At 44.2% G+C, this 12,767-nt stretch overlaps 2 protein-coding genes across 3 annotated transcripts in view; one reads left to right on the top strand and one right to left on the bottom strand.

Moving 5' to 3' along the window:
* The window catches only part of mfsd2b (MFSD2 lysolipid transporter B, sphingolipid), a gene marked incomplete at its 3' end in the record, with an annotated part of 29,696 nt that extends 26,269 nt beyond the window's left edge, over positions 1–3,427 (top strand). The window contains exons 11-15 of one of the 2 annotated variants that reach the window (XM_080744508.1): positions 84–167; positions 778–887; positions 2,269–2,412; positions 2,920–3,096; positions 3,318–3,427. In XM_080744508.1, the coding sequence (XP_080600634.1) occupies positions 84–167; positions 778–887; positions 2,269–2,412; positions 2,920–3,096; positions 3,318–3,366 (564 nt within the window). Of the gene's footprint in view, positions 1–83; positions 168–777; positions 888–2,268; positions 2,413–2,919; positions 3,101–3,317 lie in introns of those variants that run through there. The other variant, XM_080744509.1, reaches the window with a different exon arrangement.
* Positions 3,428–5,377: 1,950 nt separating this feature from the next.
* Positions 5,378–12,030, bottom strand: wdcp (WD repeat and coiled coil containing; the record flags this gene model as incomplete). Its single annotated transcript, XM_080744882.1, has 4 exons — positions 11,965–12,030; positions 9,463–11,342; positions 8,929–9,049; positions 5,378–5,595 (listed from the first exon to the last, which is right to left on the bottom strand). Exons 2-4 carry the CDS (start codon positions 11,320–11,322, stop codon positions 5,378–5,380), a joined length of 2,199 nt encoding a protein of 732 aa, XP_080601008.1. The 5' UTR covers positions 11,323–11,342; positions 11,965–12,030.
* Between the last annotated feature and the right edge of the window lie 737 nt (positions 12,031–12,767).

The following is a 12,767-nucleotide window of genomic DNA, read 5'->3' as shown; positions in this document are numbered from 1 at the left end:
CGAGCTGACTGACAAGCTTGCACAACCAGTCACTTCACATGCATACCTCACACATATCCGGTTGAACCCGTTTGTTCATGCAGGTTTCTGCTGTGGTGAGCATCCCGCTGTGGCAGTGGTTTCTGGAACGCTTCGGGAAGAAGACAGCTGCCTTTTGCGGAATCACCGTGAGTAGTGTTTTGATTTCTTCTGTGCTTGATTTTTTTCTGAGGTGCTAAAGCAGTTATTTATACCATGAGTACCTTTAGATTGTGTGCTATTGATGCCATCTTGTGGACAAAGATATAGAAAGCAAGGCAAATATTTTCTTAAACTCAATTCCATTCACAAAGACAATTCAAGTTTAAGTTCAAGGAGATATATCTTTTTTAACGTTTTTAAAATATCATAAAAATGATAAAGGTTTCACTTTTCCTACCTCCAAGTTGGCACAATGGGAACTGTTGCTTTAATTAAACTGCTACAGTGAACGCAAAACTCTGTAGAGTATACTTAAAAAACAAACAAATTAAATGACTTCTTGGACAAGCGTATTATTACAAAGATCTTTTATCATACTTTCCTTTCATGCTCGGTTTTTCTCAGTCTTTCACACAGACAACGGCTCGGCTGTATAGCTCAGTGGTTCACAAAGTGGACTCCAGGGACTCTGTGGGTTCCTTTAGGGGGGATCTAAATTTGACCCATACACGTCTGTTGAGGGAAAACCTTGAAATGTGAAAGTTTAAGAAAACACTGGTATAGCTGATGTTGTGTTTTGTTTGGCTGTGTTTCCAGTGGATCATGCCCTTCACGGTGATGCTGGTGTTCATTCCTAACGTGGTGGTGGCCTACGTGGTGGCCGTCTCCTCTGGCCTCAGTGTGGCCGCATCGCTCCTGCTGCCATGGTAACCATCCTTCTTTACATCAGTGGTTCTCAACCTGTGGGTCGGGGGTCCCCAAATTATTTTGGGGGGTCCCCAGATGACTAGCTTAATGTGAAACATTGTTTTCTCACTCAACAGTAAAAAAAACCCAACAACATACAGTTTAAGTGTATAGAAGGTATCTGCACGTTTCTAAAGTGGCAATTTAAGGACTTCTAAGACTCTTTTAACACCTCTAAAATAAAATATATAAACGTTGGCCATATTGTGAAATATTAAAGGCAGAAATTGTGAAAATAGACGATCTACATGCTCACAACGCCTCGTTGCGAGGCGTTGTGAGCATGTAGAACCGTGTTTTACAAATGCCTCAACTCTTAGTGCTCGTCAGGGTGTTGGGGTCCCCACTTAAAATATGATTATTTTGGGGGTCGCGGGCTGAAAAGGTTGAGAACCATTGCTTAACATCCCAAGAGTTGAAAAGTGATCATGTGAATGTGTGGAGTGAATGTTTGATTTGATTTATTCCATTAAGACCTGAGGCAGATTCTACAAATGCATTCTGATTCTAGTTCTAGTTCCCAAACGTTTTAGTGCCAAGGACCCCCAAAATGATATGTATTTGTCGTGGACCCCCATCTGAAAATATTTTGTTCCATTGACCTACCAGAAGGGAAGATTTGTGTTAAAAACTCAAAATGATTCAAAAAACACTTTCAAGATTTGTCTAAAATGTTAAAAAATTGCAGATGACGTACAAGCTCGCAGTGTGGCATGAGGTGACGTGCTGTGAGCTTGTAGATCTTCTATTTTTTGGAATAGCCAATGCTAAAATCTAAAGCTAACAGCTATTACAACACCAGAGCGGGGAGCAGAGCAATGTCATGTCATCCTCTGTCTGTCCTGTTGTCTCTCTGTTATTCTGTCGTTTCCATGGCAGACCTCCTACACCGTCCCCTCCCTCCCTCAGACCCAAATTACAGGGTCTCCCAGGAGGGGGGACCCGTTTGGTGTGGGAGGGACATTTGTTTACCTAGCGTTTATCCCGAATGTGTTCCGTGGGCCGATGGCACTGACGATCATTTGATCGTGTTATTAGTTCTGTAATTTAAGTCCTCCGTTCTATCAGGGAGCCTATAAGTAGACCTTGCATCCTCAGACGGTGCCTCCTCGACTGGGTTGTGTAAGATGATTGAAGTGAGGGCCTGAGGTTTTAGCTTGCCGTCCCTATATCATAACAGTGACGCTGGTCATTAGTGGTGAGGCACAAAATAAAGCCTCAAAAAACAAAACAAACCAATCAGGCAAGGACAAAACATAATATACTGTAAATTAAGAGTCCAGAAAAGTTTGTTATTTACATTCTGTTTTCCTGTGTGTGTGTTTGTGTGTGTGTGTTCAGGTCCATGCTACCAGATGTGGTGGATGACTTCAGACTGGCTAACCCCTACTCTAAAGGTCATGAGGCCATCTTCTACTCATTCTACGTGTTCTTCACCAAGTTTGCTTCCAGCATCTCCCTGGGAGTCTCCACCCTGTGCCTGCAGTAAGTCCGTTTTGGCATTTTACCACTTTCTAATTCGCCAAACGTCTCAGAAATAGACAGTCTACAAGTTACACCATGTTGTGAGTTTGTAGATGTAAATCTTCTATTTTTCCTATGTATTATATATTATGTCCAAAATAGGTACACCATGCAGGATTAACTTGGTTAACAGTTGATCTTATCCATTTACAAAGGTCAGAGTACAGTAAGAGCTATGAACCTTGCCTAATTTATCGCGTATTTTCAAGCAAGATTAGTCATTTCTGAGAGACATTGTTGTACGACAAAGTGGTTGATCAATTAAGAGTGCCAATAGTATGTGCTACAAAATAAGAATGTGCATGTAGCATTGTTCTGGCTAGCTCTACTCATTAGCCACTTTACCACAACACTCATGTATAATGAAACATGCTGCTAATGGTGTCATACTATATCCTCATTCGCCTTGAGGTTGATTCCCTGTAACTTGAGTGTAAATGGGATGTGTGTGTGTGTGTGTGTTTATAGATTTGCTGGCTATGACACAGGCGCCTGCAGACAGCCTGCCCCGGTGGCCTACACACTGAAGCTGCTCATCGGTGGAGCGCCGGTGGTCTTCATCATCACAGGGCTGATGATCCTGATCCTCTATCCCATCAGCGAAGATGTCCGACTTAGGAACAAAGTCTGCCTGGAGGAGCTACGGTGAGCAGCCATCATATTGTCTAGAACCCTCGATTCAACCTTAATTATACTTCTATGAAACATATTGTCTAGAACCCTCGATTCAACCTTAATTATACTTCTATGAAACATTTTTGCTTTATTAAGTGCTACAATAAACGTTCAATACTGCTATGGAGGAGTGCAAGTGGCTTGTAATAATGCTGGGGTTCTAATTTTGTATTTTTTGCTGATTCCCAAAGGAAACAAGGCATCACTTCCAGAACAATGGAGGATTTAAGAAATGTGTGATTTGAAGTTTGACGGGGAGGGATTCTGCAAATCCCAATGGCCACGTATTCCAGAATCCAACTGGGATGTTCTCCATCCATTAGTGTATATTACACTGAGCAATTAACCAAACAAGTTGTTTTATTGTAAACTATTTTGAGTTTAAGTGTTTTTTCCACATGATCATGTAATGTACTGCTATATATAAATAAAGAGAGATGCAAATACTTAATTTATAATAATGAATGTATATTAGCATTTGCTGTGTTAGGTTCTATATTGCTGGTATTTATTAATGGTATCTGATTACAACAGCTCGATGAACTAAATAAAAGCTATTGACGTTGGTTAGTAGAATGACTGAACTGAATTCTTTGTCCTGAAAACAGATCGTATAAGACAAACAGACAAACATTGAAAGGCAAGATATAGCAAGGCAAACACCAGAATACAATCAATCAATATTGCAGTCCAGTTTAATTGTCAAAGTGCCACCACTGAGTCTCACGTTCCCATGGTGAGATAGACCATCACAATGCTATGAAGTACATTCTACCACTTTTTGTGGTCACATGTTCAGATACTGGATTCTGATGGGCTTAAAACAGTGGTAAATCAGTCAACAACCTTGAGTTGGCTCATGGACCCCGCCCACTGAAACAATTAATGATTGCAACTAAATAACCTTGCAAGTTACAACTGTGTTTTCTTTCATTTATATGGTAGAAGTGGTAGAAAAGCAATTTACCATTCGAGGGTCGTGGTAGGTTGTTGGCTGATTTACCACTGTTTCAGGGTTGTGGCACGAGGCGAAGCCAACAATCCACTCCCTCTCATGGTAAATGGCTTACTTTCCTTTCAATGTCGACTACTGGAGTCGTTCTTTAAGTTGGGTCCGGGGACCCTCTGCGGTCCTTGAGGGGGTTCCATGGGGTCCCCAGCTTAATGATTAAAGATGCAGTGCCATGATTATCAGGTATTATGATTATACTAGGAGGAAGATGTTTTTCCAAAAAAAGTGTACAGAAAGTTAAAATTAGGTTTTTATGTGGCCACACCCACCAATTCATTAAGTAAAGTAAAAGGGGAAGGGATGATTATATTATGTCATTTACTCACTGTTTTTGGATTGGTGCTTTTGACCCACAAGGTGTCAGGCCTCCAGGAAGAAATACAAAATACAAAGGGAATACATAATTGCTCATAAGAACTAGCCTGGCGTTGCTCATACTAATTCCTCACTGCGTGTCAGGGGGTGGTGTTGTGCAGTCTGGTTTATTAACCAGGCTACATAAGAACCACACCAGGGGGTCTAATGAAGTACTGTCAACCCCGGCATAGACACATGAAAACCAGAAAAAGAACAAAACTATGGCACCACCTCTTTAAGTTGTGTCCGGGGGCCCTCTTAGGTCCTTGGGGGGGTTCCAGGGGGTCCCCAGCTTAATGATTAAAAGCTAGGAACCAAATGGACACTTACAGGTGTGTAACTCAGCGAGTGTACAAATGGAACCAAATAAGGGTCCACTTATGAGAGCTATGGGGGTCTGTGCCAGTGGCATAATCCATATAATAATCCATAGCGTTAGAAGGTGTTCCCAGAGCTAAATCCATACCAAAAAGTTTGAGAACCACTGCATTACTACACTCAACAGTCAGAATTTGCACAACAAAATGTCATTGTTGTTTGTTGATGCTGCCCTCTAGTGGTGGCTTGTGTTACTACACAACCTGGTGTTGTGACCTCACCTGACACTGGGAAAAAGGAACTGCTTGTTTTCATAAGTTATTAAGGATGCACTTTCCCGTGAGTTAATACAACAGAGTGATATTGTAATAGCGGCACTAGAGGCCTAAACGGTAGCTTAAAAAAAACGTGCAACAGTTTCCTGTAATCAAAGAAAAAAACAAAAAGTATATTCCTAGAAAGCAAGAAGCTATCGCGCACAGCAGCTCTGCTCTGGTTGTTCAGATCAGTTGAATCTCTGTGCATTAGGCAAGTGGGTAGAATGAGTCCATATGACGACGGGTGCTATGTTGTTGAGGGCTCAGGACTTGTGTTGGGCAGTGTGTTCACGTTGGGGCTGGTGGTTGAGCGGGTTGGGCTGGGTGGGCAGGAGTTCTCCGGACTCCCAGGCGTCCGCAGGGATGGTTTCCTCTTGCCGTTCCGTACCATGAGCTCCTCTTTCGTCTTGAATGTCAAGGGCACAAAGCCGTCCGCATCGGCGACCAACACCACCCACAACGGACCTGGAAGAAGAGAAAACATACAAGTGCTGTTATATCTGATTGTGTCTTTACTGTCTTATTTGGTCAGCACGAATTAATGTTTTGAAATTGTTGTCACCAATGTAGACATAAATGTTCCTCTAGTTCAGGGGTTTTCAAACTCTTTTGATTCAGGGCACCCCTGTAAATACCTTTTTCATCCACGGCACTCCTGAATTAGCCTAGCTGAGCTAGACATCCCAGCCATGTTAAAACAAGGTAGGGATGACTCCCCCCTCCCCAGCTCCCCTCCACCCCTAGTTTTTTGTTACCTCCTCCCATGAATTTCTTCTGAATGGGAGAAACTCCAGACTAGATACTGCAGTTAGTTAGCTAGATGCATTAGTATCTAGGCTGGCCCCAGTTAGTTAGCTAGATGCATTAGTATCTAGGCTGGCCCCAGGCTACTCCTGAATTACACTGTTAACTTTTTGAATCTTACATCCTATTACACAACGTAAATATGTACATCTTTCCACCAGAGATACGGTAGGTTATGTCACAGAGAAATATCCGTTTCCATTAGAACTGACTGAAAATAACTTTATATTTGAAGTTTAACCACCCTGCATCCCCATTCTGGGGGGAAAGTTCACCCACAAGTGTGACACGTTGTGAGCTTGTAGATCTGCTATTTTTGGTGAAGACAGTTGGCCGTAGACAGAAAAATAACTAAAAAAGTACAGTGCAAATCAGGTCTGTTTTACAGCATAGCGAAGTGATATTGATGAATTCTAAATGTTATCAAATTATTCTGCGGCATGGACTGACATCAAGGCACACACTTTGGAAAACCCTGCTCTAGTTCGGAAGATTTTTCAGGCCAAGGACCCCTTAGCTAAGAGACAGATGAAGCAGGGACCCCCCCACTACATATTGTATAAAATTGTGTTCCAGACTTTTCCACAGATTTTCATCGATTTCATCGATACCGGTAGCATCGATACCGGTAGCTTCTACCGGTAAATTCTATAATTTAACCACTTTAACCCTCAATACTTAGTACATTTGACCATTCGATCTGTACTTGGTCTGCTCTTTTTTCCCCTCGCAACAAAGCCTTTTTACTGAAAATTGCAAAACCGTTGTGAGCTTATAGATCTGCTATTTTTGACTAAAGTTCCCCTCATAATAGTGATGCTAGGGTTCAAATGGTTAATGTGAAAAAGTATATCCTTTCACACAAAGATTTGGCAGCCCCCCCTGTAGTAACTCTGAGGACCCCCCTTGGGGTCCAGGACCACCTGTTGAAGACCACTGCAACAAGTAGGTAGGGAGTGGCTTATTGTCGGTATCAGCCGGTAACCAAAAGCACTAATACCATATATGTAATACCTTGTTTAAAAGTACATTTTGAACCCCCTCTCACTTATGCAATAGCCTGTGTATAGCCTGTGTATCTCCATTATTGTTCATCCCCACGTGTCCCATAGGCATATAATGAGGTTTGGGAGAAAGGTAACAGAAGACAACAAATCCCCTCAATTGTGTCACCGACATCATTGATGTTGTGTTTATCAGCATTAGGGGAGTCGGTCATGAAGAAGCAACAAACACGCAGGCCGTTTAATTAGAGTAGTAGTAAGCTGCTTCTGAATTAAGACCTGTAATCACCTCTAGTCTTTTAATCACCTCCATTTATAGACTCAGAGAGAAACACCGCTCAACAATACCACGTCATAAGGAAACCCCCATAATGAAATAAGGTATTTTCTTACTCCCCTGAAGGAAAATAATGCATTTTAAAATCATAGTTGGAAGAAATTGAGCAAGCCATAGAGCATAGACCATATTCACACCGTGGCCATCTTGGATCACATGACTTCCTGGGATAGCAGCCTGTATTACAAACCATTGTGAACAATGGAGCGATGGTCCCAAAATATGAGTTTTATTCAACCAATTTCTTTTTACCAAATTGACAAATGGGCAGATGACAACATCAACATCCCCAAAATGATTAAATAGAAGGGTATATCCACAATATTCATGGTAGTTAGGTTGCAGTGTTACTCTGTACAAAGACTTGCTACAGTATGCAGACTAGTGCTTGCTCTGCCATCATGGTTAATATTACTGTATCGTGATTTTTGCATATTAATCAGAAACAATCTAACAACAAATAATTAATATGATAGTGGAGCAAGCACTGCATAGATAGCAAGTCTTTGTACACAGTAGCTTGCAACCTAACTACCATGAATATTGTGGATGTACCCTTCTATTTAATCCTTTTGGGGATGCTGTTGTTGTCATCTGCCCATTTGTCAATTTGGTAAAAATAAATTGGTTGAATAGAACTGAATATTTTGGGACCATCGCTCCATTGTTCACAATGGTTTGTAATGCAGGCTGCTATCCCAGGAAGTCATGTGATCCAAGATGGCCACGGTGTGAATATGGTCTATTCTCAGCTGGGTCTTCAATGTAGGCGGGTTATGGCTTATGTGACCCAGGTGACCTAGAGACCGTGCAAGCTTCTGCTGAAAATACAGCCAGGGAAAGATCTTTTCCTGGGAGTTACTAACCTTTTGTACTCTCTGTCTGGACAGAATTAAGATTAACACGAGATCTGGACTATACAGTACAGTACAGTACAGTATATTGCTTCTTCGTGAAGATGAGACTGTTGTTTAAGCTTACATGGAGACTCAAGACACCACATTGATGGAAATACAGTGTAGAACAATGACTGGTAACTACTTGGCATTAGAGGCTAATGAATACTAGTGCGTTATTGTCTTAGGCCAAGGGTTCCCAAACCTTTCCATTAACCCATTTAGACCTGAGGCCGATTCTAAAAACATCTTCTAAATCCTGACATAAGAAAAACAAAGATTGTTGTTGCTATATACTGTACATAGCAACAGCAACCCCAAAAGGGGTTCCCGGATTGAAAGGTATAGTATAAGGACCCCCAAATAGCCATAGCCTGTGGCCCATCTATTGCGAAATGGATTGGAAAAACAACCAGTTTCAATAAGGTAACTATTTAGAGGACAAACCCCTTGAGATGCACCATCTTGTTTTCAAAACTAAGGAGAAAGATTTTGACATTTTTTGATGTCCAAAACAGAGATCACCAGGATCAAAGTGTTTAAACTGTCACTATAATGAATTTAATTGAAACTTAATTATATACAAATGACCCCCCAGTATTCCTCTTCTTTCCAATTGGCCCCCTGTGATGGCCCTAACTTTGTGGCCTAGGTTGTTATAATTAAAGGGGACAATTCAACAAATGAACCGCTGCCCCTCTGCGTAATGAAGTTTGAAAACAGAACAAGTTAGTTAGTAGGCTCGATGCAGACGTACCATACATCATCTCCACTAAGGTGAGGTCGAAGAGGTCCTGCAGGACACGGAGACACAGCTTCCCCTCACACAGCAACACCGGCCGCCTCTCATCGATGAACACGTTCTCCGACAGCTGTCTCTGCACAGAGGTGAACAGCAGGGGTGTCAAGAAAATAAATGTTCACAGTACCATCGGCTCTCACGTAAACCCCATGTCGTGTCAATTAGATCTTTCTTTATCACATTAAGACCTTAAGATGCCTTCTAAATAAGTCACACTTTCAAGATCTTTCAAGAATGTTCAAAAATAGCAGATGTACAAGCTCGCAGCACGGCACGAAGTGACATGCTGAGGGCTTGAATATCTGCTATTTTTGAATAGCCAACGCCAACATCTGAAATGACACAAAGATGCTTTCCCGTTTTTGATTTGTGCAAATTTATAATCTACATGCGGTGGGATAGCATAAAACAAAAATAATCATGGTATGTATGTGCGTAATATATTTACAGCATGCAGCAGGGTACATATTTAAATACAAAAAAACATACCTGACACGTGATGTTAACATATGGGGGTTCACATGCGTTTGGGTACACGCTCGGGGGCTTCCTCCCGTTCTGCGTGTAGTCTCTCATTTCAGTCAGGTACTGCTGTACTTCTGCACAGCGGCCAAACAGCCTTTCCATGGTCTGAACCAGCTGCTCCAGAGAGCGCTCGGTAGCAGTGTTCGTCTTGTCGGCCGGGGGCGGCGTGCCCTCAGCACGGGGTTTGTTAGACGCGGGCTCAGAGCGCGGAGAGCTGGCGCGGCTGGAGTCCCGGCTGGCCTGGCTGGCCACCGCAAGGCTGGTCATGCGTCCACGGTCCATGTCGAGGCCGTCCACCGTGATGGACCGTCGGTCCGGTGTTTGTTTGGGGGAGGTGGAGACAGGGCTGGGATCGCTTACCTGTTCCACAAGTCTACGCCTGCTGCCTGGTGAGCGCACTCCGACTACCCCTCCTCCAGGCAACACCAAGTCCTTTATCCCCAAAATCTCCCTGTCATCTTTAGGCAGGCGATGATCCGAGTGCCTCCTAATCCCTGCGTCAAGGGTGGTTTCAGGGCTCTCTCCGTCAAACAGCTCCTTAACCATGATGCGCAGCATGTATTTGTCTGTGTTGGAAGCGTTCAGGAACGCGGGGTCCATGGACTTCTGCCTGCCCACAATCAGCAGCAGGGTCTTTTTATTCAGGAAGCAGACTCCTTTGGGCCTCTCGCTCTTCTGCAGAGAGATCTGCTGAACGTTGGGCATGGACGAGGCCGTGATGCAGTACACCAGCACCATGTTACAGGAGTTGGACGCCACGGCCATCGTGGAGCCCCGTGGGTCAAAGGCGATGATGTCTGGGACCAGAATGCCAGGAATGTTGACCTTCCGGGTGGTGGTGACCTTCCGCTCGTAGGTGACCAGTATCAGGTGCGACGAGTCTTGGCCAGAACCGGTCATGTTGTCCCTGCGGCGAAGGTTTATGAGGGGGCTGGGGTCGGAGCGGCGGTGCCTCTCCAGGATGTGTGTGAGATCTATGGGTCCAGGGCTGGGGGACATGCCGGATCTGTCCGAGTCAAACGACCTCCTCCGGGAGAACACAGAGCTGTCGTCGTCAGACGCGACAGAGTGTGACCCTCGGGCGCGCAGCGATTCGGCCTCCGCGGGCAACTCGAAGGCCATGCCAGCGTTTAGGCCGCAAAGTTTATCCAGGGGCAGCTCCGTGGCCACTGCCACCTGAGCCTCCCCTGTGGGCTGTATGGCACAGACGTAGCCTCCCACGTCGAAGACGGGGCAGAAGGAGCAGGCCACCAGACTCTTCTGCGCGTCGTTCCATATGTAGGACTGCAGCGTGGTGCCGATGGCCACCACCAGACGGGTGCCGTCCTTTGTCCAGCAGGCGCAGTGGATGAGGCCGCTGCCTTTGATGTCCGCTTTGATCCTCCTGTTGTCCACCCTGACGGCGAACAACACGGAGGTGTCTCTCTTGGTCAGCACGGCCAGGATGTCCAGGCGTGGGTGCCACACGCAGCCCTGGGGGAGCAGGGGGAACGGCTCGCTCATCTCGCAGGTCTGCGTGCAGAGCAGCTTGTTCTGCTCCAGGGTGCTGAGCTGCAGCTGCCACACGGTGATGTGCTTCTTGTGCTGGACGGCCAGCAAGGCGGGGGACCCCGGGCTAGCCTGCGGGCCCCAGGAGAGGCTGAACACGTGCTCGAACTGCCCGATGACGTTGATGTCCCCGAACGTCACCTCGCCCCGAGTGAAGCAGAAAGACGTCAGGCAGACCTGCTTGCCGTCTGTCCAGGCGATGCCGTGCACCGGGTGGATGGCCTGGTGCAGAGCGTTGACGCCTGTCCTCAGCAGCTTTGCCTTGCCGAGGTCCATGCCGACAAGAAAAAAGCACGCTTGTTCAGAGAGAGAGAGGGAGAGAGGAGGAAATGAAAGAGGTGTCACTCAAAATGATAATATTAGAGAAGTAGACTCCATACGTTTTGAAATGGCTCTTGCTCCTCTAGGTCTGCTGCCTACTGCTACCTACACACACTAAGAATAGCGTTAATCCCAGGCTCTCACCCTGTGTTGTAAGGAGGGACTTACAGGTGGGAGGGACGGATCAGTCAGTTCATGACCTTAGCACGTAATGAGTAGACACAGGATAACTACATAGTAATTAGGAGGTGTCTCATTCCATTACTGTAATTTCTACACAATCTATCACAAATTAATAAATACATAATCAGCTGTAGAAAATACAGTTAGGCCTACTCTTAAAACGTAAATAAACGTTTGTCATGATAAAATAACATACTGGAACACCAAAGGGGGTCTTAACAGCCAATCGCCGGTGAATTACCGTTTAAATTGCGTTTAGGTCTCCAGCTAATTGAGAATAAATACAATAACAAATTAAATGTCAGCTAAGCAATTCAAGTCTCACTCTGGAGAGTTATTACTCTCCTCCGTATAAAAAAATAGGTCTACATAATCCGCATTCATACACACGTGATTAAACAGCGAAAATAATACCTTTTCAATCAATGAAGGGTGCCAGACATATTGAGGCAGTTTACAACTTTTGGTACACGTTTTCCCGGCTCAGTTATCCACAATCCACATTGACCTGGAAATAAAAACAACGAATACCTCGGTGCATCATGGGATTTTGAGTTCATTAGAATCGTTCAATTTGCATCCCCACTTGGTTGTTTAGCTTATTCTTCCCATTATGCCAGGGCTACTAATAAAAATACTCTGAATGCAGTAAACGCATTTACTCAACGCATACTCGTAATGTATGGCCGCGTGATACATGATGTCAGTCAGTTATTGACGAACGCTAAAGACTCGTAGAGACAGTTGAACATCTCGACGGATCAGTCCAATGAAAATCTCTGATTGCCAACTGTTACAGCGAAACTCGTGACCCATGAAATACTGTGACTCAACTGGTGGCCTTGTCCGCTCTAAAGAAACTGGATGGAGAGGGGAGGAGGTTGCTCGTCGTAATCACTTGGACGTAGTAGTATGTAAAGTAGATAGGCTACATTAAATTTTCCTTACTTGAGTACAATTTTGAGGTATGAACACTTTAGCCTACTAATAACGCATTGTGAGCTTGTAGATCTACTATTTTCAAAAGATTTGTATACTTTTGAAAACTTGAAATGGGACATTCTGCATAATGTTTGTTGAGTACTTTTACTTTTGGTACTCTAAGTCTATATGTTGATGCTTGCCAATAAATACCTTTGTACTTTTGCTCAAGTAGCCTACATTTGGAATTCCGGTCGTACTTGTAACAGAGAATTTCTGAGTACTTTTACTTTTGG

This window comes from Nannobrachium achirus (assembly GCF_963921795.1).
Source record: "Nannobrachium achirus genome assembly, chromosome: 16".
Taxonomy (NCBI): Eukaryota; Metazoa; Chordata; class Actinopteri; order Myctophiformes; family Myctophidae; genus Nannobrachium; species Nannobrachium achirus.
The sequence above is the reverse complement of the archived record's forward strand: the minus strand, read 5'-3'. Positions and strand labels throughout refer to the sequence as shown.